This window comes from Cydia fagiglandana, chromosome 26, assembly GCF_963556715.1.
Source record: "Cydia fagiglandana chromosome 26, ilCydFagi1.1, whole genome shotgun sequence".
NCBI lineage: Eukaryota > Metazoa > Arthropoda > Insecta > Lepidoptera > Tortricidae > Cydia > Cydia fagiglandana.
In genome coordinates, this window is record NC_085957.1 from 8,453,899 (window position 1) to 8,476,876 (window position 22,978).

The 22,978-nt window shown below is 39.6% G+C and overlaps 1 protein-coding gene across 1 annotated transcript; it reads right to left on the bottom strand.

Annotated features, from left to right (window-relative positions):
- Positions 1–11,411: 11,411 nt before the first annotated feature.
- On the bottom strand, positions 11,412–22,937 carry LOC134677350 (dentin sialophosphoprotein-like). Its single transcript, XM_063535785.1, has 6 exons — positions 22,860–22,937; positions 21,273–21,425; positions 19,043–19,501; positions 15,829–16,023; positions 15,327–15,533; positions 11,412–12,860 (listed from the first exon to the last, which is right to left on the bottom strand). Exons 1-6 carry the CDS (start codon positions 22,935–22,937, stop codon positions 11,412–11,414), a joined length of 2,541 nt encoding a protein of 846 aa, XP_063391855.1.
- Between the last annotated feature and the right edge of the window lie 41 nt (positions 22,938–22,978).

Below are 22,978 nucleotides of genomic sequence, written 5' to 3' on the forward strand. Positions count from 1 at the left end.
TAATGCCTCTATAAAGATTGAGACCCTATTTTCCTCCAGAGCAGAAGCTGCCAAAACCTCAAAAAACTAACATCAAAAATCGCGGTGGCTCCACTTCTTAAGCCCGCTCCACACTCGTGCGCGAATCGCGGCGCGAAGCCGCGAACGCGAGTCTGGAGTCGATTTCGCATATCAGCGAACTAGACTCCACACTCGCGTTCGCGGCTTCGCCCGCGATTCACGCGCATAGTCTGGAGGGCGCTTTAAATCCATCCTTAGGCCTTAAGGACCAATCCTACCAAAGGAAATCTTTGGTTCAGCAATAGCCGTATAATTTACCGTACAGATGCAACTAGGGTACTTTGAAAAAAAAACATTGACCTCTGTCATTTGCAGTGCCGGATTAACCCTTTTAAGCAAAATAAGCACTTGCTTAGGGCACCAAAACCGTAGGCAAAAAAAGCGCAGGCTGCATCAGCACTGCAGTCGTCCTGGAGTAGGTACCTACATGAAACTTTTATACGTGTACATACAAGTACCCATCTAATAACGAAGGGCCGTAGGGATCAAGTAAGAGAGTGAGGGTACGTAAGAACATCTCCAACGTAGGCTTTCGATTTGACCTTACGCGGAGGCCCTTAAACTCATGGAAAAAAATCTTGCTTTCGGGCTTGCGGCCAGCCGATTTTCTCGACATAGGTTACCGATTTTATAGCGAATTTTGCTCTCATGCACGCCAGATTTGTCGGCCAAGCCGAGTTGCTCCTTAGCCGCGATCCTGAGACCTAACTGTCAAAGTGTTATAAGGGGCCCCGTGATATCCGAAAACTAAAAGCATCCTATGAAGTAGCACTTTCGAGTGAAGCCAAAGAGCGAGCAGTAGAAGAGTCGTGATTACATGCATAGATTCGATTTCAAGCCACTCTTTTGCAGTTCGGCGTAAGGTCTTACGCGACGTCTTCTGCCTTTAGTTGATCTTCTACCTTAATTAAACTTGGACGTGGATCCAAATCCAAGCTTAATTGCGTTTTTATATCGAAAAAAGTTCGCGCTCGCTTCGCTCGCGTTTTCAATCACTTTCTAATGTATGGCGACTACAGTAGCATTACTCCGTCGCAACGTTACTGCTGTAGCACTGTCGATTTTCGTGATAAAATGATGTGACTGATTCCCATATTAAAAGTAAAAATGTACAACTGTCTGTCAAATTGCGTTTTTATACCTATCGAAATATTTTCGCGCTCGCTTCGCTCGCGTTTTCAATATCTTTCTGATGTATGGCGACGACAGTAGCATTACTCTGTCGCAACGTTAATGCTGTAGCACTGTCGATTTTCGTGATAAAATGATGTGACTGATTCCCATATTAAAAGTAAAAATGTACAACTATATCTATCAAATTGCGTGATTATATCGAAATATTTTCGCGCTCGCTTCGCTCGCGTTTTCAATAACTTTCTAATGTATGGCGGCTACAGCAGCATTACTCTGTCGCAACGTTACTGCTGTAGCACTGTCGATTTTCGTGATAAAATGATGTAACTGATTACCACACTAAAAGTAAAAATGCACAACTATCTATCAAATTGCGTTTTTATATCGAAAAGTTTTCGCGCTCGCTTCGCTCGCGTTTTCAATAACTTTCTAATGTATGGCGACTACAGCAGCATTACTCTGTCGCAACGTTACTGCTGTAGCACTGTCAATTTTCGTGATAAAATGATGTGACTGATTCCCATATTAAAAGTAAAAATGTACAACTATCTATCAAATTGCGTTTTTATATCGAAATATTTTCGCTCTCGCTTCGCTCGCGTTTTTAATCACTTTCTAATAATATGTATGGCGACTACAACAGCATTACTCTGTTGCAACGTTACTACTGTAGCACTGTCAATTTTCGTGATAAAATGATGTGACCGATTTCCATACTAAAAGTAAAAATGTACAACTGTCTGTCAAATTGCGTTTTTATACCGAATTTTTTTTATATCGAAACTATTGATTTTGGATTGTAGTTTTATTTAGTGGTAAAAGTACGTAATTGTAAAATATTGTATCTGACTGCATATCCATCTAGCATAATATCCATCTGTCATCTTTACTTCAAGTTCCGCCTCCAGGGGAGAGGGAGAGAAATTAGGATTAGAAATTAGCCGCTTACTGACACAGATCGAATTCCACGCGGGCGGAGCCGCGGGCACAGCTAGTTTCAAATAAATAGATATCTAACTATACATTTGTCGTAATAAACACTTTAATAACGGCCTTATCTCTATACAAAATGATGATGATGATGATGATGATGTCCTCCCAGACGTATCCGTCGACGGCGACACCCGGACATATCAGTATCAGGTATTCAGTAAAGCCTGACGTGCATGGGCTCGAACGTGAAACTCGCCATTTGAATCGTAAGTGTATGTGTAGGAGGGCTTGGGCCGAGATTTTCGAAACTGGCGCTTAGCGTCAAGATCTTCGAGGCGTGCACTTTCGAAGTCGTTGAGACCAGTGTTGACCGCAGTTTGCCAGTCCGATCTCCGAGTTGCAAGCTCCTCCCACGACTCACACGATATGCCGGTGGCCGACAGATGGCGTTTCAGGACGTCCTTGTACCGTAGATATTGTCCACCGGCCTTGCGTTTACCCGAAGCTAGTTCGGAGTAAAACACAACTTTAGGCAATCTTGATGGTGGCATGCGTACAAGGTGTCCACACCAACGCAGTTGACCATTCATGAGAAGGCATTCCATACCCGTCATGCCAGTCATACAAAATAATATGGTATGGATCAAAGAATATAATACTCACTAGGGTATGGATGGAGTAGTATTGTTAGAAGTGTCAAAAGAGGTTTGGCGCCAGAGTATTGGCCGTACTTTGTATTCTGTAATTTCATATTAAATTGTGTTTTAAAAATACTCTTCTATCAAGTGTCATGCCATGCCATAACTGTTAAAAAAAATGTCATGCTGCGTAACTGTCTGCATTTTGTTCTTTGCCGATGTATTGTTTTTGAGCAAATAGAACCACCTTAATAACTTTTACAGTACATATGGTCCTATTTTCCCGCACTAGTGCGTAAAATACCACTTTTCGTGCGATGTCAAAAGTTTAAAGGGCCATATGTACTGTAAAACGTTGTACGATACACGTGCGAATAGGTAATTCGCAACTCGAGTCGATTTAAAACACTCCCTTCGGTCGTGTTTTAATTTATCGCCACTTGTTTCGAATTTCCTCTTTTCGCACTTGTATCGTAAATAACTATTTTATTCACAAGGGACTCTCTGCATTACAAATAGTGATAGTATTATGTATGAGTGTGTGTGTTCTGTCAGGTTAACGGCCGTCGCGCAACGCCCACGTAACTGCGTTATGCCCAAAGTGTGCGGCATTGCCTGCATTATTACAAGTAGTGATCTAGTAATATGTGTGTATAGTTCGTAGGTTCGTAACTGAGCCCGAGCTAATCCTATTGTCTATTGTTAAGTAAAACCGCTCGTGCCACGTGCCACCACCACCTGCATAAAAACCTGCGTACTTCGGTTACTGAGTGCCGGCGAGTCGAACACTACAGAACCAGTCTAAAATGTGTCATCGAGATGCGTAACAAAGGCGCGTTATCGGAGAGCGCACCTACACTGGTTTTTTGAGCGTTGGACTAGCCTGCGCTCAGGTGCCAAATAGAATAAGGATGACCCTTTTTTGCACGTAAGTAGTGTGACAGATTGTCACTCGACCGCTTCTAGGTCATCTAGGTGCAATTTGTTATTTGAAATAATAAATAAATAAATAAATAAATAATAAATAAATCTAGGAAAAAACAGCATCTGCGATCGATTGTTGGAGGGCAATTAAATAAACAGATAGCGAGTACTCACATCGTGTATTATCAGTTTTCACTTGGTGAAATAAATTATCAAAATTGTCACATCATGGGTTGTGTGCTCGGCAAAGGTCGGAGCCAAAAAAGGGCGGAATCATAGATAACGCAGACCTACATAAAATGCATCATGTCATAGACATTAATTACTTAAGGGCTACACAGACGTTCCAACAAGTAGCACGTGCGGTTTTACTTAACAATAGACAATAGGATTAGCCGCCGGGCTCAGTTACGAATCTACGAACTATAATACTATCAAGTATTTTGTATCCCCATACGGCCGCTATATATATATGGCGGGTCTCTATTGTTTCCCAAATAGTTTTAAGTCATAATGTATTGTTTGTCCGAATTTTCGTTAGTCATAATTGGTTTTTCTCAGAAACGCGTAACTTTTCGCTGTCTGCGAAAATCGACGCCACACTCGCGTTCGCGGCTTCGCCCGCGATTCACGCGCATAGTCTGGAGGGGGCTTGAGCTTGTGTGCTGTCAAACTTGAGAACTTCAACAGCATGAAAGCTATGTTTTCCTAGCATAGGGGTGCCATATATGGGGTCCCTTTGTTTCCCATAAAGTTTTAAGTCATAATGTATTGTTTGTCCGAATTTTCGTTAGTCATAATTGGTTTTTCTCAGAAACGCGTAACTTTTCAGGATTGCCATAAAACAAACCTAACCTAACCTAACCCATCTACAGCATAACCTTACGAAAATCCTGAAAAGTTAACGGTTTCAGTTTTATGACTAACGATAATATGGCAAACAATACATTATGACTTAAAACTTTATGGGAAACAAAGGGACCCCATATATGGCACCCCTATGCTAGGAAAACATAGCTTTCATGCTGTTGAAGTTCTCAAGTTTGACAGCACACAAGCTCAAGCCCCCTCCAGACTATGCGCGTGAATCGCGGGCGAAGCCGCGAACGCGAGTGTGGCGTCGATTTTCGCAGACAGCGAAATCGACTCCACACTCGCGTTCGCGGCTTCGCCTGCGATTCACGCGCATAGTCTGGAGGGGGCTTCAGAGCGGCTGCCGCGAAAAATGTAATTCGCGAATTGCGGGGATCTTTCTCTTTTACTCCAATGAAGGCGTAATTAGAGTGACAGAGAAAAATCCCCACAATTTGCGAACTTCGATTTTCGCGGTTATAGCCGAAGTGGTCGCACTCTAGAACCGAAACCACAGAATAACTAATAGTACTGCCGTACAGAAGGGAATCTTCCTACAAAACCTAAGTTTGACAGCGGTTCAAGGTCGATCATGCTGTCCCTTTCTGACGTAGCCCTTTCGGCTATTTGGGGTTGTCAAAATTCAAGCCATTATTTTATCTGTGGTCGTGCACGCAAAGGGACGTCAAGTTGTGTCAACCCTAATAATTTCTCGGAGCAATGCTGAGCCGAACGGAGCCGAGTTTGCCCGAAGTCAGGATTTTCGCACCCGTGCCAAGATCTTTATCATCATAGAGACTTAGAGAGAGGTGATATACCGGGTGTGGCCTGTAACACGAGCAAATAATTAAAACATAGATTGTACTCCTCAAACGGTGACACTTTTGTTCTACAACTTTTAAAAATTATGAAGTATTCAGACTCCCTATTTTTCATACAAAACAAATATTACTCGTATCTTCAATTGACGCCATCGCCACGCCATATCATTGTGATTGACGTTGCTTGTCACGCCTTAAAAATAACAAAATTCGCAATACATTGCGTCTTAGAATAAACTTTAAAGTGTATTAAAAATCAAACCACAAGTTATTTATAAAAGTCGCTGAACAAATGTTGGTCAATATGAGCCTACAGTTTAATTTTTTGCTCATGTTACAGGCCACACCCCGTATTATATCACTAAGAGAAGTCTGTAACGATTTTGATAGCACACGGCAGTGGAAGTCTTAGTTATGTACGTCATAATTTTGAAGTTAGACGTTTAAAATAACACTTGCACTGCGTGTGCTATCAAAATCGTTGCTGACTTTTCTTTTACAGGGTAATTTTTGGACCGTTAGCCATATTGTGCGAAGTGATTAGGTAGACTGAACAACTTTTTCTATGGGACCAACCCCGAAATCCCAAAAAAAAAATTTGGCCTCCCCATAGAAAACGTCGACATCCACACGGTCAAAATCTACGAAACGGCAAAAAGAAATTGTGATTTCGGAGTTGGTCCCATAGAAAATGTTGTTTAGTATGGCCTACCGAATCACCTCGCACAATATGGCTAACGGTCCAAAAATTACCCTGTATAATTAAACGTTCCAGTGCATTTAAAGGCCTACCGCGAACTACGTTCGACGTGTTGCCTCCCTGTCACACTTACGTACGAATTTACAAGTGCGCCAAAGAGGCAACACGTCGATCGTGGTTCGCGGTTAGGCCCTGCGTCTTTCACCGTTTCCGCCGACATCAAATGTACGGAAGAAGACTACTTACTCGACTTTCAAACAAATAGGGGATATTACTGCAACGTTCTGCCGCCAGAGTGCAGCACTACCGACTCTAGTAAATTCATAGACAAGCGTGCCTTAAACTGCTTTTTGACAAGTTTTCACAGACAATAAAACATTACATTGATGCATCAAGGCGGCTTGTTAACAAGGGCCTACCGGGAAACGCGAAAATCTAAATTTATTTATCTGCCTCTTTACCGCTCGAATATTTAAGAGTCATAGAGAGTCAATAACAAAATATTGATTTCCTTGTTTCGCGGTAGACCCGCAGAATATGACAGATAGTGATAGTGGCGCCCCCTACGCAGATTTTCGCGTAATATTCTCTATTATCGATTTTGCTTTTTCGTCACGACTATTTCTTGCCTCGGACGTTGTTGAGTCGTCCTCGCCTTAGCCGCTTGCACAGGTCCATAAATTGTAGGTATCAATTAAGGCATTTTTCATAACAAATCTCCATTCTACGGCGTGTCTCACTCCGCGATTTCGTCGCTTTGCTACAGGTAGCTAAAAGTCCATCCGTTCGGCCCCAATTTTGGGGTTTGCCATAAGCCGCGCGTGGCGCTGTCGCCACCTAGCGGCTATATCTGTGCTGACAGACACAGCAGTAACAGACGCGTTTTGTTATAGAGTGAGTCTTCTGTAGTTAGTACTATTATTTATTCTGTGATTCTACGTAATTTTCACGTCCACGTAATATTTCGTGCGAGAGATTATTACAGTTACTCTCCGACATATTTAAGTATTTAACAGTAAAGTTTATACATAGATTATATATAGTTTAATTAATTAATTGTGTTATACCGGGTGTGGCATGTAATATGAGCAAAAAATTAATTTGTAGGCTGTACCTACTCCTCATACTTACCAACATTTGTTCAACGACTTTTAAAAATAACTTGTGGTTTGATTTTTAATTCACTTTAAAGTTTATTCTAAGACGCAATGTATTGCGAATTTTGTTATGTTTAAGGCGTGACAAGCAACGTCAATCAGAATGATATGGCGTGGCAATGGCGTCCATGAAGATAATATTTAATTTGTATGAAAAATAGGGAGTCTAAATACTTCATAATTTTTAAAAGTTGTTAAACAAAAGTGTCACCGTTTGAGGAGTACAATCTATGTTTTAATTATTTGCTCGTGTTACAGGCCACACCCGCACCCGGTATTATAATAAATTCCCCACAGTAAGCTATTTTCACTAGCCGTAACCTTATGTACGCGTGCACTGCGTGGGCTATAAAAATCGCTGCAGACTTTTCTTGGTCTAACTCTGGAAAGATAAACTCCCCACTTCTTGCTCAGGGACCTCCTTTTTAGAGTTCCGTACCTCAAAAGGAAAAAACGGAACCCTTATAGGATCACTCGTGCGTCTGTCTGTCTGTCCGTCTGTCACAGCCTATTTTCTCGGAAACTATTGGACCAATTAAGTTGAAATTTGGTACATATATGTAAGTTAGTAACCCAACATGGACATGTTTTTTTTTTATAATTTTAAAATACATAGGTTCGAAGTTATTCAAGAAAATAACCAAAATATGACCATTTCCCCTTATTTACGAAACTACTGGGTCTACAATTTTGAAAAAATACACAAAATAGTTCTTTACCTATAGATGACAGGAAAACCTATTAGAAATGTGCAGTCAAGCGTGAGTCGGACTTATGTACGGAACCCTAGAAACGTGAGTTAGACTTGCACTTGGCCGGTTTTTCATAAAACTTTAGGGGCCTACGAGATTATGTTAGCAAGATGAGAACTACCCGAAATGATATGCCTGAGTGACTCTCCGGGACGGCGGCATGCCCGACAGATGTCGACCGTACCGTCCTTCAGGATATATCTCCGGTAGTTATTCGTCATGATAACTTCGTCCGCAATTGCACAGGCAAAACCCTCGATTTCGCCGAAGAGCAGAAGGGCTACCGCGAAAACCGAAATTCGCAAATTGCGGGGATCTTTCTCTTTTACTCCAAAGAAGGCGTAATTAGAGTGACAGAGAAAAATGCCCGCAATTTGCGAACTTCGATGTTCGCGGTTATAGGCCAGGTCCGCATCGGGTCCCGTGAGGGCCTTGTAGAACCGCCCGTGTAGCACCATAGACATCTTTTGACATCACCATGATACGATAACGATTTGTTTAAGATCTAACCTGTCAAATTTGACATTTGCGCGATTCTAGAGATACTCTTGAACGATTTCCACAAGATATGACTTAGAGATCTAATTCACATCTAATAAATATCTTATCTTACTCTATCTAACGTAAAAGTGACATTGGTTGCCCGAATTGCTGCAAAAGAGAACTAGTTGATATCTAAACTATAACGTATCGAGAATGGATCTAGTACGTGTCGTCTCTTGTGACTAACTTGAAGTTCGAATACGACAGTTACTCTCCCATGCCGCCTTGCGGAGTACCTAGTACCACCAGGTTTGTGCCAGTTCTCGTTTGCCAAGGAGAGGAGTTCCTGTCTACTGCCACCACATCACGATGCACCCCACACTCGTTGTTGAGGAAATGATTCCTGAGATTGTACACCTCTCGGTTGTGGAGATCTTTGGCGTTTAGGAAGCCTCGACCACTACAGTTAGTGTTACTAATTATTTATTAAAATAAGATGTACATACCTATAAGATGTACATATTCTCCTTGTCCCTTCTTCTTCTTCAATTTAAGAGGTATCCTCTTGTCGGTGGAGTATTTTCTCCTTGTATATCTCGTTAATTAAATATATTACATATATTCTATATTTTATATACAGTCAACAACCCTATTGGACTTTAACCTTATTATGTAACCTGTAACCTTTTTTGTTTTCTCTTTGTTCGATTTGTTGCTGTAAGTTTTGTTGGGACAATAAATGGCTTTTTATTTATTTATTTATTATAGGTATACTGCAAAACGTAATTCAATACCAAAAAATGTAAGAAAATGTTGCCACTTTTTACTAGCGCGGCTTGTATTTATGTAAAAAAAAGCAAATAAAAGTATTTTTTTAAATCGTAGGAGTAAAATTACTAATAAATAAATTATCTTAGCGTGATTATTTATCAAAAGTAATTTACTATTTAAATTATTGCAGTGGCAACATTTTCTTACTTTTTTTGGTCTTGAATTACGTTTTGCAGTTTAGGTCATGTTTTATTTTCAAATAAACTATTTCTTTTTCTAAACACTCCTGACTGTACATCGGTGGACCTTATGCCTTTTGTAATAATCCCGATGTACATTTAGCAGTGTGGGCGATTGTACCTACAATTATTTATTTGATTTTGATAGATCAGCGTATTTAAGGTTAATAAGGTCTACTGTCCTTAATATTTTGTATGACATTACAAGCAAATATCAGCCTTCTTGAATTAAGTATTGTAGCCGAGTCTACTTTAGTCCGATGATGTAGTTTATTTCAAAGACTATGAACTCTAAGTAGGTACTAGAAATAAAGTATAGTCACACCAATAAAAGTCTGCAGTGGATTTGATAGCCCACGCAGTGTAAGTGTTATTTAAACGACATAATTTCATAGAAGTTTGACGTTTGAAAATGATACTTTCACTGCGTGGGCTATCAAAATCGCTGCAGACTTTTTACGGTCTAACTTTAGAATGCTGTAATGCAACATGCTAAAGACGGTTAAATTTGAGGCGATGGAATAAAAGTTTCACTTTAAAAGCGCCTTATAATATTTTTAAGTATTATAATACACTCAATTAGAATTTATTTTTCAAACTCTTAAACCATGGATAACTTTTAACTATCAATGATACATATGGATAAGTGGTGATAGGATGTCAATTAATTAAATTATTCATTAAAATACGCTTTATTATAATTGTTTAGAATTAGAATTGATTTTTCTCAAAAAAAAGCTCAAACCGTGGGTAATTTTTAGAGATGCACCGGATATCTGGTTACTATCCGGTATCCGGCCTATCCGGCCATTATTTAATTATCCGGCCGGATACCGGATAGTAACATTGCTTGATTTGGGAGTAAACAAATTGGATTTAAGAAACAGATATGGTCATAATCGTACTTGTTTATTATTTTAAAACAATTTAATCATTCCACTGACTTGCACGCACACTCATTTCAACCCTAGAAATGAGTCCGCGCGAACGTTTACTAGGAAACAGGTCAAACCGGCAGAATGCGCACCTGAAAAACCGAAATGTAGGTATAGTTCCGCTGGCCGAATATTCGGCGGCCGGATACCGGATATCCGGCCGATGATCAGGCCGAATATCCGGTATCCGGTATCCGGCCAAACAACTATCCGTTGCATCTCTAGTAATTTTTAACTCTCAATGACATGTGGATAAGTGGTAGAATGTGATTTAACCATCTTTTCTTTAAAATACACCTTAAGGCATTGAGTTTAAAATTGATTTTTAAAAACCTCAAAACATGTCACGCTATCATTAGTCACTTATACGTTATCCTCGCGACTTTATACCGAATTATATCATTTATCAGATAGTCGTCATATCACGCATTAAATGATTAATGATAGGTATGGTGACAAATCCATCATAGCGCTCCTATTTAGTTTAATTATGTTTTATCCCTATCTTACAAATACATAAGTCAAAATGGCAGATAAGGACAAACGATTATTAGCTAATTGAGGTTTGTAGCCTTAGAGGATATAACCAACGGAGACGCCATATCTATAATTTTCGGTACAAAATAGTCTGCCGTTTTTTGCGGGGGAGGGGCACATCAAATGTATACGTAACGTCAACATAGCCATGTCAGATAAACGTCAGTCCATACATGTGGTTGACATGTCGTTGACCATTGGCCGCCTTTTTTCGACAGAGGGGAACGCCTGTTAATGACCACTCCGTTTGGTTATATTCTCTAAGTTTGTAGCGCCTTTGAATAAGGGGGTAAGTATAGTATGGTGAGGACTCCGGTAGTAAAAAAAAAAGATTTTATCAATCGTTCGTTTATTTCGAATTAAGCACACACGAAGAAAAAAAATGTAATTTGAAAAATAAAACAAAGCAATGAAGGTCCTAATTATTATATAAAAGAATTTACGGTAGCGGGTTAAAAATAAAAGAATTACTTAATTAACAATCGTCATCAGAAACTACCTCCTCAACGGTGGAAGATGACGAGGAATCGCTGGAAGAGGATGATGAGGCAGCGCTGCTGCTGCTAATGAAGGTGCTGCCATCTGCTTCAACAACGCGCAACTGGTCTTGTGAGCTAGCATTTTTTTCGCTGGACTGAGAGGCGTCCTTTCTACTTTCAGTCCTCGAGGATCCATTGGCGTACACAGTTTCAGATTTCAGGTCGCTGGAAGCAGCCTTAAACTTTTCATTAGAGGCCTTTTTTTCAGATTTCTTCACAAAAGTTCCGTCCGTGTTCTCTTGTTCCGATTGTGTGCTTTCGGAAGCAGCCCTGATCTTATTTATCGAGGCATTATTATTAGATTCCTCCACAAGAGATCCGTCCGTCTTCTCTTGTTTCGATTGTGTGCTTTCGGAAGCAGCCTTGGTCTGATCTATCGATGCTGTTTGTTGAGCTTCCTTTATAAGAGATCCATCCTTCTTCATTTGTTCCGATTGTGTGCTTTTGGAAGCAGCCTTGACGCTTTCAATTGAAGCCAATTGTTTACGGTCCTCTTCGTAGGACCCATCTTTGTTTTGTTTTCTGGTTTGCTCGTCAGTGGAAGCAGCATTGCTCTTATCTATTGAAGCAGAGTCTGAAGAGACTGCACTGTAAGATCCGTCTTTCTTGGTTTGTTTTATTTGTGTGCTTTTGGAAGCAGCCTTGTCGCTTTTAATTGAAGCCGATTTGCCTTTGACTTGAACTTTAGAGCCATCTCTGTTTACCTGTTTCCATTGAGTCTCTTCTGAAGCAGCCTTTGTGTTATCACTTGAGGCGGATTTTAAAGAGGAGGAGTTGGATCCGTATTTGTCTACTTTTTGTGACTGCGTGTCAGTAGAATCTTTTTTGCTGTTCTCCTTTGAAGCCGATCGCAGTAACTCTTCATAAGACGAACCATATATGTTCTTTTGTTTAACTTGCGTTTCGGTAGACGCGCCTTTGCTGTTTTCGTTTGAAGCATGTGCATTAGAAGATACAACATAAGATCCACCTTTTGTTTCTTGCCTTGATTGCTGGTTGCTTGAAGTGGCTTTGTGGGAGGACTCAGAGGCGTCTTTCTGTAATCTGTCACTGGAGGATCCGTCTTTTTTTGTGATTTTCTCGCGTACATCGGATGAGCTTGCGTTGTTGTCGGATTCACTGGCGTCACGGGATGATCGATAGGTTACTGATCCATCGGACTTCCTAATAACAGTTTCAGCTTGAGAGGATTTCTTGTTGCTGTCTGACTTGTCACTCGCGTTTGAGGTCTTGATGTGTCTGTTGCCCTTGCCATCTTTAGTATCCTCTTTCTTTGATGAACTGCTTCCAGATGAAGTACCGGACTCTTGGTGGGAGCTTGTTGTTTTCTTTGTTGCTTTGCCGTGTTTTCCTGGAGTGCCTGGACCTCCTGTAATAACACCAATCTTATAGAAAATAGAAATAGAAAATATTTATTTGGCGTAAAGTAACATACATTTGGTAGGTACAACATAAAGATTATAAAAGAAACATACACCAAATAGGATGCCGCTCAGCATATGCAGTGTCTGTAAGATACTGCGCTGGTTTTCAGGGCACCCAAAATTAAAAACTAAAACTTAAAACTAATAAACAGGAACAGAACACGTGTAAGAAAGAAAGAGAGAGCGAGAGAGAGAGAGAGAGAGAGATCACAAATATTTCTTATAGGTCACGAATATGCAAGTAAAGACGGTCAAGCAAATCTTGTCAGTAGAAAAAGGCGCGAAATTCAAATTTTCTATGAGACGATAACCCTTCGCGCCTACATTTTTCAAATTTGCCGCCTTTTTCTACTGACAAGATCTGCTTGACCAAGATTATATATCTCTTTTGGAATTTATGTCCGCTAAGTTAAAAACTTTGTTGGGTTGCGAGTAAATACTTTTTTAGGTTTTGCTTAAAAGAGGTAACGGATTTGCAGTTTCTGATTGCAATGTTATAGTCAACCTATTCGCAAGACTTGGTCTAAAAGCTTAAAGTACAGTCGCCATCAGATATATCGGAGCGGCCAAGGTGCTCACAAATATCTGAGCACGCCTCTATTGTCGAGTCGTCGAGTGCATGATCAAATATTGTGAACACCTTGGCCGCTCCGATATATCCGATGGCCACTGTACCACTTGTAATTATTGTTATGTAGAATTATCTTATTTTATCAATTGAGTACTTAGGTTATCAAACAAGATCATCATGTGTAGGTATTTCAGAACGGGAAGTAATTTAATGATGAGCCGTTTTAAAACTGCAAAAAATAGCCATTAAATCACTTCGACATCATACAAATATTTTGCTGGTAATAAGTAAAAATCGAGCCACCAACTCATGTTCAGCAAATAATTCACAAATTATAACCAATATCTATAGAGATAAAAGCAGTGGTGGCCGAGTGGATATGACGTCTGACTTTCAATCCGGAGGTCGCGGGTTCAAATCCTGGCTCGTACCAATGAGTTTTTCGGAACTTATGTACGAAATATCATTTGATATTTACCACTAGCTTTTCGGTGAAGGAAAACATCGTGAGGAAACCTGCATACATCTGCGAAGAAATTCAAAGGTGTATGTGAAGTCCGCAATCCGCATTGGGCTAGCGTGGGGACTATAGCCCAAGCCCTCTCGCGCTTGAGAGGAGGCCTGTGCTCAGCAATGGGACGTATATAGGCTGAAATGATGATGATGATGATGATGATCTATAGGGTCTGCTTCTGTTATAATTTATCAGTTTTATCACCTTAATAAATAGTTGGCCTGCAAAATTATTATTTGGTCAGCGAGATTTATAAATTGGTTGGCAGAAAAAACATGTCTTTAGGCAGTTTAGTTGAGAAATATGCATATTAACCGGTTCGCTGCGTCTTCCATTGTCGAAAACTTTTCGCTGTGGCGGCGAACAATTATTTCATAACACGACAGGCGTGCCTTACGCCATAGAATATGATGGCACGCCTGTCGTGTCATACGCCACACGTTAAAAACATTGATAACACGCCTGTCGTGCCATCCGCACCGAAACGGTTAAAGGAATGGTTATTTATCTGATATTAATAATACGTTTGATTTACTTTAAATTAGCATTTTTTAAGTACTTCAGTTTTGACCTTAATTTATAAATAAACTTACAGAAAACTAACCTAACCAACAATACACAACCATACAATTACAATTACAATTTAGACATAACCTCACTTACGTTTTGTACCGAGACTTATTTTATGGCGTAAAAGTTAAAAAATGCATAACTCGAAAACTATAGTCGCAACAATAAAAGGCTGCAGCGGATTTGATAGCCCACGCAGCGAGTGTTATTTATACGTCATAATTTGATAGAAGTTTGACGTTTAAAATGACACTTGCACTGCTGTGGGCTATCAAAATCGCTGCAGACTTTTTACGGTCTGAATTCTATGAAAAATCGGCTAACATGGGGTATATTCTGATAGCCCACGATGTGCGGAAAACAAAAAAAAATTTGGACGTTTTGGTTTGGACTATCCTGTATATATACTAGCGACCCGCCCCGGCTTCGCACGGGTTAAGGAATCCATAGGTGAAAACGGCAGGAAAATCCGTTCAGTAGTTTTTGAGTTTGACGCGAATATACAAACCCACAGACAGACTTTGTTTTATAAGGTGTAGAGATATACCCTGGCAAGATAATTGTGTCAGTGGGAAAAACAATAGGTACACTCTTTTTTTTGGGCAGTCGTGTAAAAAAGCGTGATATTCAAAATGTTTAATTAAATTATGAGCGATAGACCTTCGCGCATACATTTTTTAAATTCACCGCCCATTGCTACTGACAAAGCTGGCTTGCCAGAGTATATAAGTATGTCAACTATTTATTTCATCGAAACTATCAGCATCCTTACCTGGATGCTTTGGGCCTCCCGGAGAACCTCCCGGAGAACGTGGGCCTCCCGGAGAACCTCCCGGAGAACGTGGGCCTCCCGGAGAACCTCCCGGAGAACGTGGGCCTCCCGGAGAACCTCCCGGAGAACGTGGGCCTCCCGGAGTGTCATCGCAATCATCGTCTCCTGGTTTTCCTGGTCTTGGTTTGCCTCCACGTCCTGGATGACCTAAGCAGGGAAGCGTATTAGGGTATAATAATTTATTATTTATATTAACGACCTGCTAAAAATATTGAAAATGTACGATATTAAATGCCCCATGTATGCAGACGACATATCTGTTTCCAAGCGAGCATAGTAATGAAGTTACGAATACTTTTAGATTAAGTAGCATCTTAATTCAGTTTTGACCTGGCTAGAAGACCATAACTTACAAATAAACTTACAGAAAACTAACCTAATACAATTTAGACCTCATTAAAAATTATTATATTTATTTCATCGAAACTATCAGCAATCTTACCTCGATGCCTTGGGCCTCCCGGGGAACCTCCCGGAGAACGTGGGCCTCCCGGAGAACGTGGGCCTCCCGGAGAACCTCCCGGAGAACGTGGGCCTCCCGGAGAACCTCCCGGAGAACGTGGGCCTCCCGGAGTGTCATCGCAATCATCGTCTTCTGGTTGTCCTGGTCTTGGTTTGCCTCCATGTTCATGACGACCTACGCAGGGAAGCGTATTTAGCGGCAAAATTTACCGTTTTTCGCGTGGCCCAGTGGCAGCATAAAAAAAAAAAACTTTGGATGTACGCAACGTATTATGAATAACTTTGTATTTTTATAAAGAGCATTTTCTAGAGATTTGATTTAATCCTTTCGATAAATTAATCCGTTATATAATAAAACAAGGGAAGCCTTTTTATCGTTGTCCCGCTCGGCACTTGTTTTGTTCTGACTTAAAGATACCCCCAAATGTTCTTTGTCTATTGAATAACGGTTAGATTAAATTTATGACGCAATAGTGCGGTTAGTTGGGCGTCGATTGGCATCAAATGTGGACGCGGAAACAGTTTAATTTATACTAAAATAGTTAAGAATCTCTTTCGATATATTTTGGTACGACTACATTGACATTTGTATGGACGCTTAATATGTTAGTATACAGTCGAAATTAAAATTTGTATTTTATAATAATAGTTGCAAATGTAATGTTAAAATATATAAGTGAATCGGTTGTATTGTGTAGGAATTTTTGATAAAATATATTATTGGCGACATTTGTATGGCGACATTTATACGGCAATTTTGACCGCAGAAATGTCGATTGTGGCATACAAATGTCGACATAGGGCCATACAAATGTCGAAAAGGTGCCATTTCTAGCGTTTTGCCAGTAAATGCACCAGTGCTATAAGGCTATAACGAAAATCGAAGCTCGCAAATTACGGGCATTTTTCTCTGTCACTCTAATTACGCCTTCATTGGAGTAAAAGAGAAAGATCCCCGCAATTTGCGAATTTCAGTTTTCGCGGTAGCCCCTCAGTAATTGAAGAATAACATAAGGAGTGGCCCGGAAAAAGTAGCAGCACATTACATATGTGGATTTTTCATTTAATTTTGTAAGAATTTGTAAGCAGTTAATTTCTATAGTGATCTGTAGATACTAATTAAAATACACTCATATTTAATATAAAAGGGTGGATTAGAGTTTTCGCGTTTCATAATACATCTCTCATGACACTTTTTGAACAGTGTCTTTTGAAAGAATTTACACGGTATTTCTCATTAACATCGTTTTTTCTAAAAGTTTGATAAGCGAATTAATACATTATTAAATTATTTTTGGTACTATATAAAACTCTTTTTTTTTACTTCACTTTGTGGTAGTTGCATGGAATTTCTACTACAAAATATTTGCCATTTTTACAGAGATTTGTCTTCCATAGAATAACCTCTATCATAGGTTAGATTGGAGAGACTTCCTAACTACCCGAGATCAATTCCAGTTTATTGGAATAGCTTATTCGTTAGATGATGCTCTTAAAAGCATAAAAAAAGTTATGAAACTGGAACTTCATTTGTGGCATTGTAAAAAACGGCCAACAAATATTATCAAATTGTACTGATCTAAAAGTTACAAAGTACATTGTAATAAAAATGAGAAAACTCAAACAATCTCATATATATTTTATTTTATAGTATATTAACTTAATTTAATTTAATAGTATATTAATTTAATTTAATCTAATATTATTTATGAATGTTAATAGCAATTTCAAAAATTTTAAATTGTATTCTAATTATGTGTAAGTTGTTTGTTAATTTTAATCTTTAATTTAATTGTATATTTAATTTTATTTACTTAATTTAAAATATGGACTGTCAATTGTCTGAAATAATTTTATTTTATTTTATTTATTAACTGAATTACTAAAAAAATTAAGTGTTCCATAATTAGCAAAAAAATACCATATTATTTCACAGCTACTTTATTACTAATTAAATCAATTTCCTTAGGCCTTGCACTCGTTTGTCGTACAAAATATCCATAAAATCTAATATTTAGTACTTAAGATTTTTTTATTTCCTGCATAAAAAGTCAAAAAAGTATACGGTATTTCCAGACAGTAAAACAATGTTATCTTTTATAAAAATTTCGAATTCGCCTCATGGTATCCTCGTATTAGGAAAATATACCTTAGGGCTTATAGCATTGCGTTAAGGTTTAAACATCAATGGATTAGAGTCAGACCAAGAAAAGTCTGCAACGGATTTGATAGGCCACGCAGTGTAAGTATTAATTTAAACGTCAAACTTCTTTGAAATTATGACGTATAAATAACACTGGCACTGCGAGGGCTATCAAAATCGCTGCAGACTTTTCGTGGCTTAACTCTAACTGTCTATTTTATGGAGTAAAAGTAAAACATGCATAACTCGAAAACTATGAGAAATCGGCTAACAATACTAACATACATGGGGTATGTTCTGATAGCCCAAGACATGAATTTTGGACGTCGAGGTTTGGATTGGACTAACCTGTATAAAATTTATTTATACCGGGTGTGGCCTGTAATATGAGCAAAAAATTAAACTGTAGGCTGAACTCCCCATACTAACCAACATTTGTTCAGCGACTTTTAAAAATAACTTGTGGTTTGATTTTTAATACACTTTAAAGTTTATTCTAAGATGCAATGTATTGCGAATTTTGTTATGTTTAAGGCGTGACAAGCAACGTCAATTACAATGATATGGTGTGGCGATGGCGTCAATTGAAGATAATATTTGTTTTGTATGAAAAATAGGGAGTCTAAATACTTCATAATTTTTAAAAGTTGTTGAACAAAAGTGTCACCGTTTGAGAAGTACAATCTATGTTTTAATTATTTGCTCGTGTTACAGGCCACACCCGGTATACTAGCGATCCGCCCCGACTTCGCACGGGTTAACAAATCTATAGGTGAAAACGGCATGAAAATCCGTTCAGTAGGTAGTTTTTGAGTTTAACGCGAATAAACAAACACACAAACGGCGGGTTGTTTTATATTAAGGTGTAGAGATACGTATACCCTGGCAAACCAATTATATCAGTGGAAAAAAGCGTGAAATTTAAAATATGTATAGTAGATTGATCCGTCGCGTCAAGATGTTTTTTTACCGCCTTTTTCTACTGACAAAGCTGGCTTGCCAGAGTATATACGTCTACTATTTATTTCGTCGAAACTATCGGCATTCTTACCTGGTGGACTTGGTATTCCTGGATAGCCTGGGCTTGCCGGTGAGGCTGGGGTTCCCGGTGAGCCTGGGGTTCCCGGTGCGCCTGGGGTTCCCGGTAAGGCTGGGGTTCCCGGTGAGCCTGGGGTTCCCGGTAAGGCTGGGGTTCCCGGTGAGCCTGGGGTTCCCGGTGTGGCTGTGCCTCCCGGTGAGGCTGGCCTTCCCGGTGTGGCTGTGCCTCCCGGTCTACTTGGTTTACCCGGAGTGCCTGTGCCTCCCGGTCTACTTGGTTTACCCGGAATGCCTGTGCCTCCCGGTCTACTTGGTTTACCCGGAATGCCTGTGCCTCCCGGTCTACTTGGTTTACCCGGAATGCCTGTGCCTCCCGGTCTACTTGGTTTACCCGGAATGCCTTTGCCTCCCGGAGTGCCATCGCAATCATCGTCTCCTGGTCTGCTTGGTTTGCCTCCACGTCCTGGACGATCTACGAACATAAGCGTACTATGATGTAATAACGTATTATTTATACATATTAACGACCTGCCTAATAATGGCTCCTATACACGATGGCATGGCCCAGCGCTAGACCAGCGAGATGGCCATGCAACGGTTATGGCTCCACTACACGATGGCCCAGGTATGGCCTAGCAAGATAGCCATACAATGGAATGGGCCACGTATAGATGCGTACGCACTATCGCTGGCCCACTAACTTTGACGTGCGAACGAAATACCGACACCGTGGCCATCCCATCGCCATTCTGCCGCACCATAAGCCATGTGACGCCACTAATCTATCTACATGCTGGCCCATCTTAGTGGCCCACCGTTTAGAGACTTCGACCAGCCAACCTCATTGGAGCTATACTGAAAATCGTAATTCAAGACCAAAAAAAATAAGACAATTTATTTTGCCACTTTTTACTAGCGCGTCTTGTGTTTATTTTAAAATAAATAAATAAAAGTACTTTTTTTAAATCGTATGAGTAAAATTACCAATAAATAAATTATCTTAGAGTGTTCATGTATGAAAAAGGAATTTACTTATTTTATAAACTATTTATTGCAGTGGCAACATTCTTACTTTTTTAGGGTTCCGTATCCAAAGGGTAAAACGGGACCCTATTACTAAGACTTCGCTGTCCGTCCGTCCGTCCGTCCGTCCCTCTGTCACCAGGCTACAGTTGAAATTTTTGATGAAATTCACAGATGATGTATTTTTGTTGCCGCTATAACAACAAATACTAAAAACAGAGTAATATAAAGATTTAAATGGGGCTGCCATACAACAAACGTGATTTTTGACCAAAGTTAAGCAACGTCGGGAGTGGTCAGTACTTGGATGGGTGACCGTTTTTTATTGCTTTATTTTTGTTTGATTTTGCATTATGGTACGGAACCCTTCGTGCGCGAGTCCGACTCGCACTTGCCCGATTTTTTTGGTCTTGAACTTAAAATTTGCAGTTTAATAAGCTACAACCAGTGACCTATTTTATAAAGCTACAAGTTACAATTTACAAGTGAAAGTCTCTTTCTAACACACAGGGTTATTTAAATTTTTTAAATTTGCCGCCTTTACGTACTGACAAAGCTGGCTTGCCAGAGTATATTAGTGGCCCGGCCAACGAAAGAAAAGTTTTCTAGAAATCGATTTTCGCTCATGTCGTCTCGGATATGGGTGAATATGATATCGATGCACTCGGTGTAATGCCTTGAACACAAATATATGAGATGACAAGCGCGAAAGTGGTGGGGGTAGTTGCTGTGACGTCATAAAGTCGGCAGTACAAACTTTTTTTTGTTTTCGTTTAAACATACCATGTGGGGTACCAAATTAAAGGGCTTTGTGAGTAGAACACAAATATATAACATACTGTAACATTTTCAATACTTGGTCTAACAAATTATTAGAAAACGTTCAAAAATTTCACAATCCACAGTTGACTTCGAACTGCTATAATTTGATAATGGCTGAATGGATTAGTCCAAAATACATGCCAAGTGACTGTGAATTGTTTAAAAGAAAATTAAAAAAATTTGTACTGCCGACTTTATGACGTCATAGCAATTACCCCCACCACTTTCGCGCTTGTCATCTCATATATTTGTGTTCAAGGCATTACACCGAGTGCATCGATACCATATTCACCCATATCCGAGACGACATGAACGAAACCTAACCTAAAGCTTGAAAAAACGGCCCTCTATATAGGTATGTCTACTATTTATTTCATCGAGACTATCGGCATTCTTACCTGATTTACCTGGGTGTCCGGAAGAGCCTGGGTGTCCGGAAGAACCTGGGTATCCCCAAGAACCTGGGTGTCCCGAAGAACCTGGGTGTCCTGAAGAACCTGGGTGTCCCGAAGAACCTGGGTGTCTTGGTTTGCCTCCACGTCCTGGGCGATCTACGAAGGGAAGCGTATTTATTAGGATGTAATAATTTATTATTTATTTTAACGTCCTGCTAAAATATTTCAAATGTACGATATTAAGTGCCGCATGTATGCAGACGACATAATATCTATTAATGTTTCTAAGCGAGCACAGTAATGAAGCTACGAATACTTTAGATTAGCATCTTTACTTCAGTTCCAAATACATATTCAATAAAGGCCCGCATGCAATGTCTATAAAATATTTAATAATATATTTTAAAATATTTAATAATATATATTATAAAATTATTTTATAAATAAACCGGCCAAGTGTGAGTCGGACTCGCGTTTCATGGGTACATTAAGTCAGACTCACGCTTGACTACACATTTCTACAAGTATTAGGTTTTCCTGTCATCTATAGTCCGTCTTTTTTAGCATTAGAAAGAACTTCGCAGAAGTTCGCTTGTGGTTCTAAATCTGGCACTTTTAGCGGTAACAATTTGAAGTAAATTATATGTATTGACCATGCTACATTAGATAATTCAATAATTACTAACAATTAACAAGCCTGATAAAAACTGCACGCTTGCTTCTGCGGAGTTCTTTCTAATGCTAAAAAAAACGAACTTTATAGGTAAAGAACTATCTTGTGTATTTTTTTTCAAAATTTTAGATCCAGGAGTATCGGAGATAAAGGGGGGGGAATAGTCATGTTTTGGCTATTTTTGTAAATAACTTCTAACCTATGTATTTTAAAATTAAAAAATATATATATTTGAAATTCTCAAGATAAGCTCTTTCATTTGATATATAACACGATATAGTTTGAAAAACTTTATATTTTACACTGGGTAAGAATATTTATATCTAAACTGCTACACCCTAGTAGGGTCGTTGTTTGTACCATCAATCACGCTCCGCGGTTGTTAGTACTACATTTACGGTCCTAGCTAAATTGGTAGTTCCATACTTAAGGTATGGAATGTCCAATTTAGCTAGAACCCTAAATGACGTAACAATCACGGAGCGTGACTGTAGTTGATTAGGCATTTAAATCCTTTGTAAAATACCATCATCATCATCATCATTTCAGCCTATATACGTCCCACTGCTGGCCACAGGCCTCCTCTCATGCGCGAGAGGGCTTGGGCTATAGTCCCCACGCTAGCCCAATGCGGATTGGGGACTTCACATACACCTATGAATTTCTTCGCAGATGTCTGCAGGTTTCCTCACGATGTTTTCCTTCACCGAAAAGCTAGTGGTAAATATCAAATGATATTTCGTACATAAGTTCCGAAAAACTCATTGGTACGAGCCAGGATTTGAGCCCGCGACCTCCGGATTAAATTGGTCAGACGTCATATCCACTCGGCCACCACTGCTTGTTATAATATAAAATACCATGGTTGCATCGAATACCTAAATGATTATGATTAAGATCTGGAACGCTTGGTTTACCTCTATGTCCGGGAACGTCTGGTATTCCTGGTCCATGTCCTGGGCGTCTTGGTCTGCCCGGACCTCCTGGGCCCTCATCACGATCGCCCTTGCCGCCCTTATTCACACGGCGTCTGGAT

Bases quoted from the DNA above. Each gene is read 5' to 3' on its own strand.
- LOC134677350 (XM_063535785.1), bottom strand. From the start codon at position 22,937: ATGAGGGCCCAGGAGGTCCGGGCAGACCAAGACGCCCAGGACATGGAC. The intron at 16,024-19,042 runs GTAAGAATGCCG...TTCCCTGCGTAG, and splicing joins AGGAATACCAAGTCCACCAG to GTCGTCATGAACATGGAGGC. The intron at 15,534-15,828 runs GTAAGATTGCTG...TTCCCTGCTTAG, and splicing joins GGGAGGCCCAAGGCATCGAG to GTCATCCAGGACGTGGAGGC.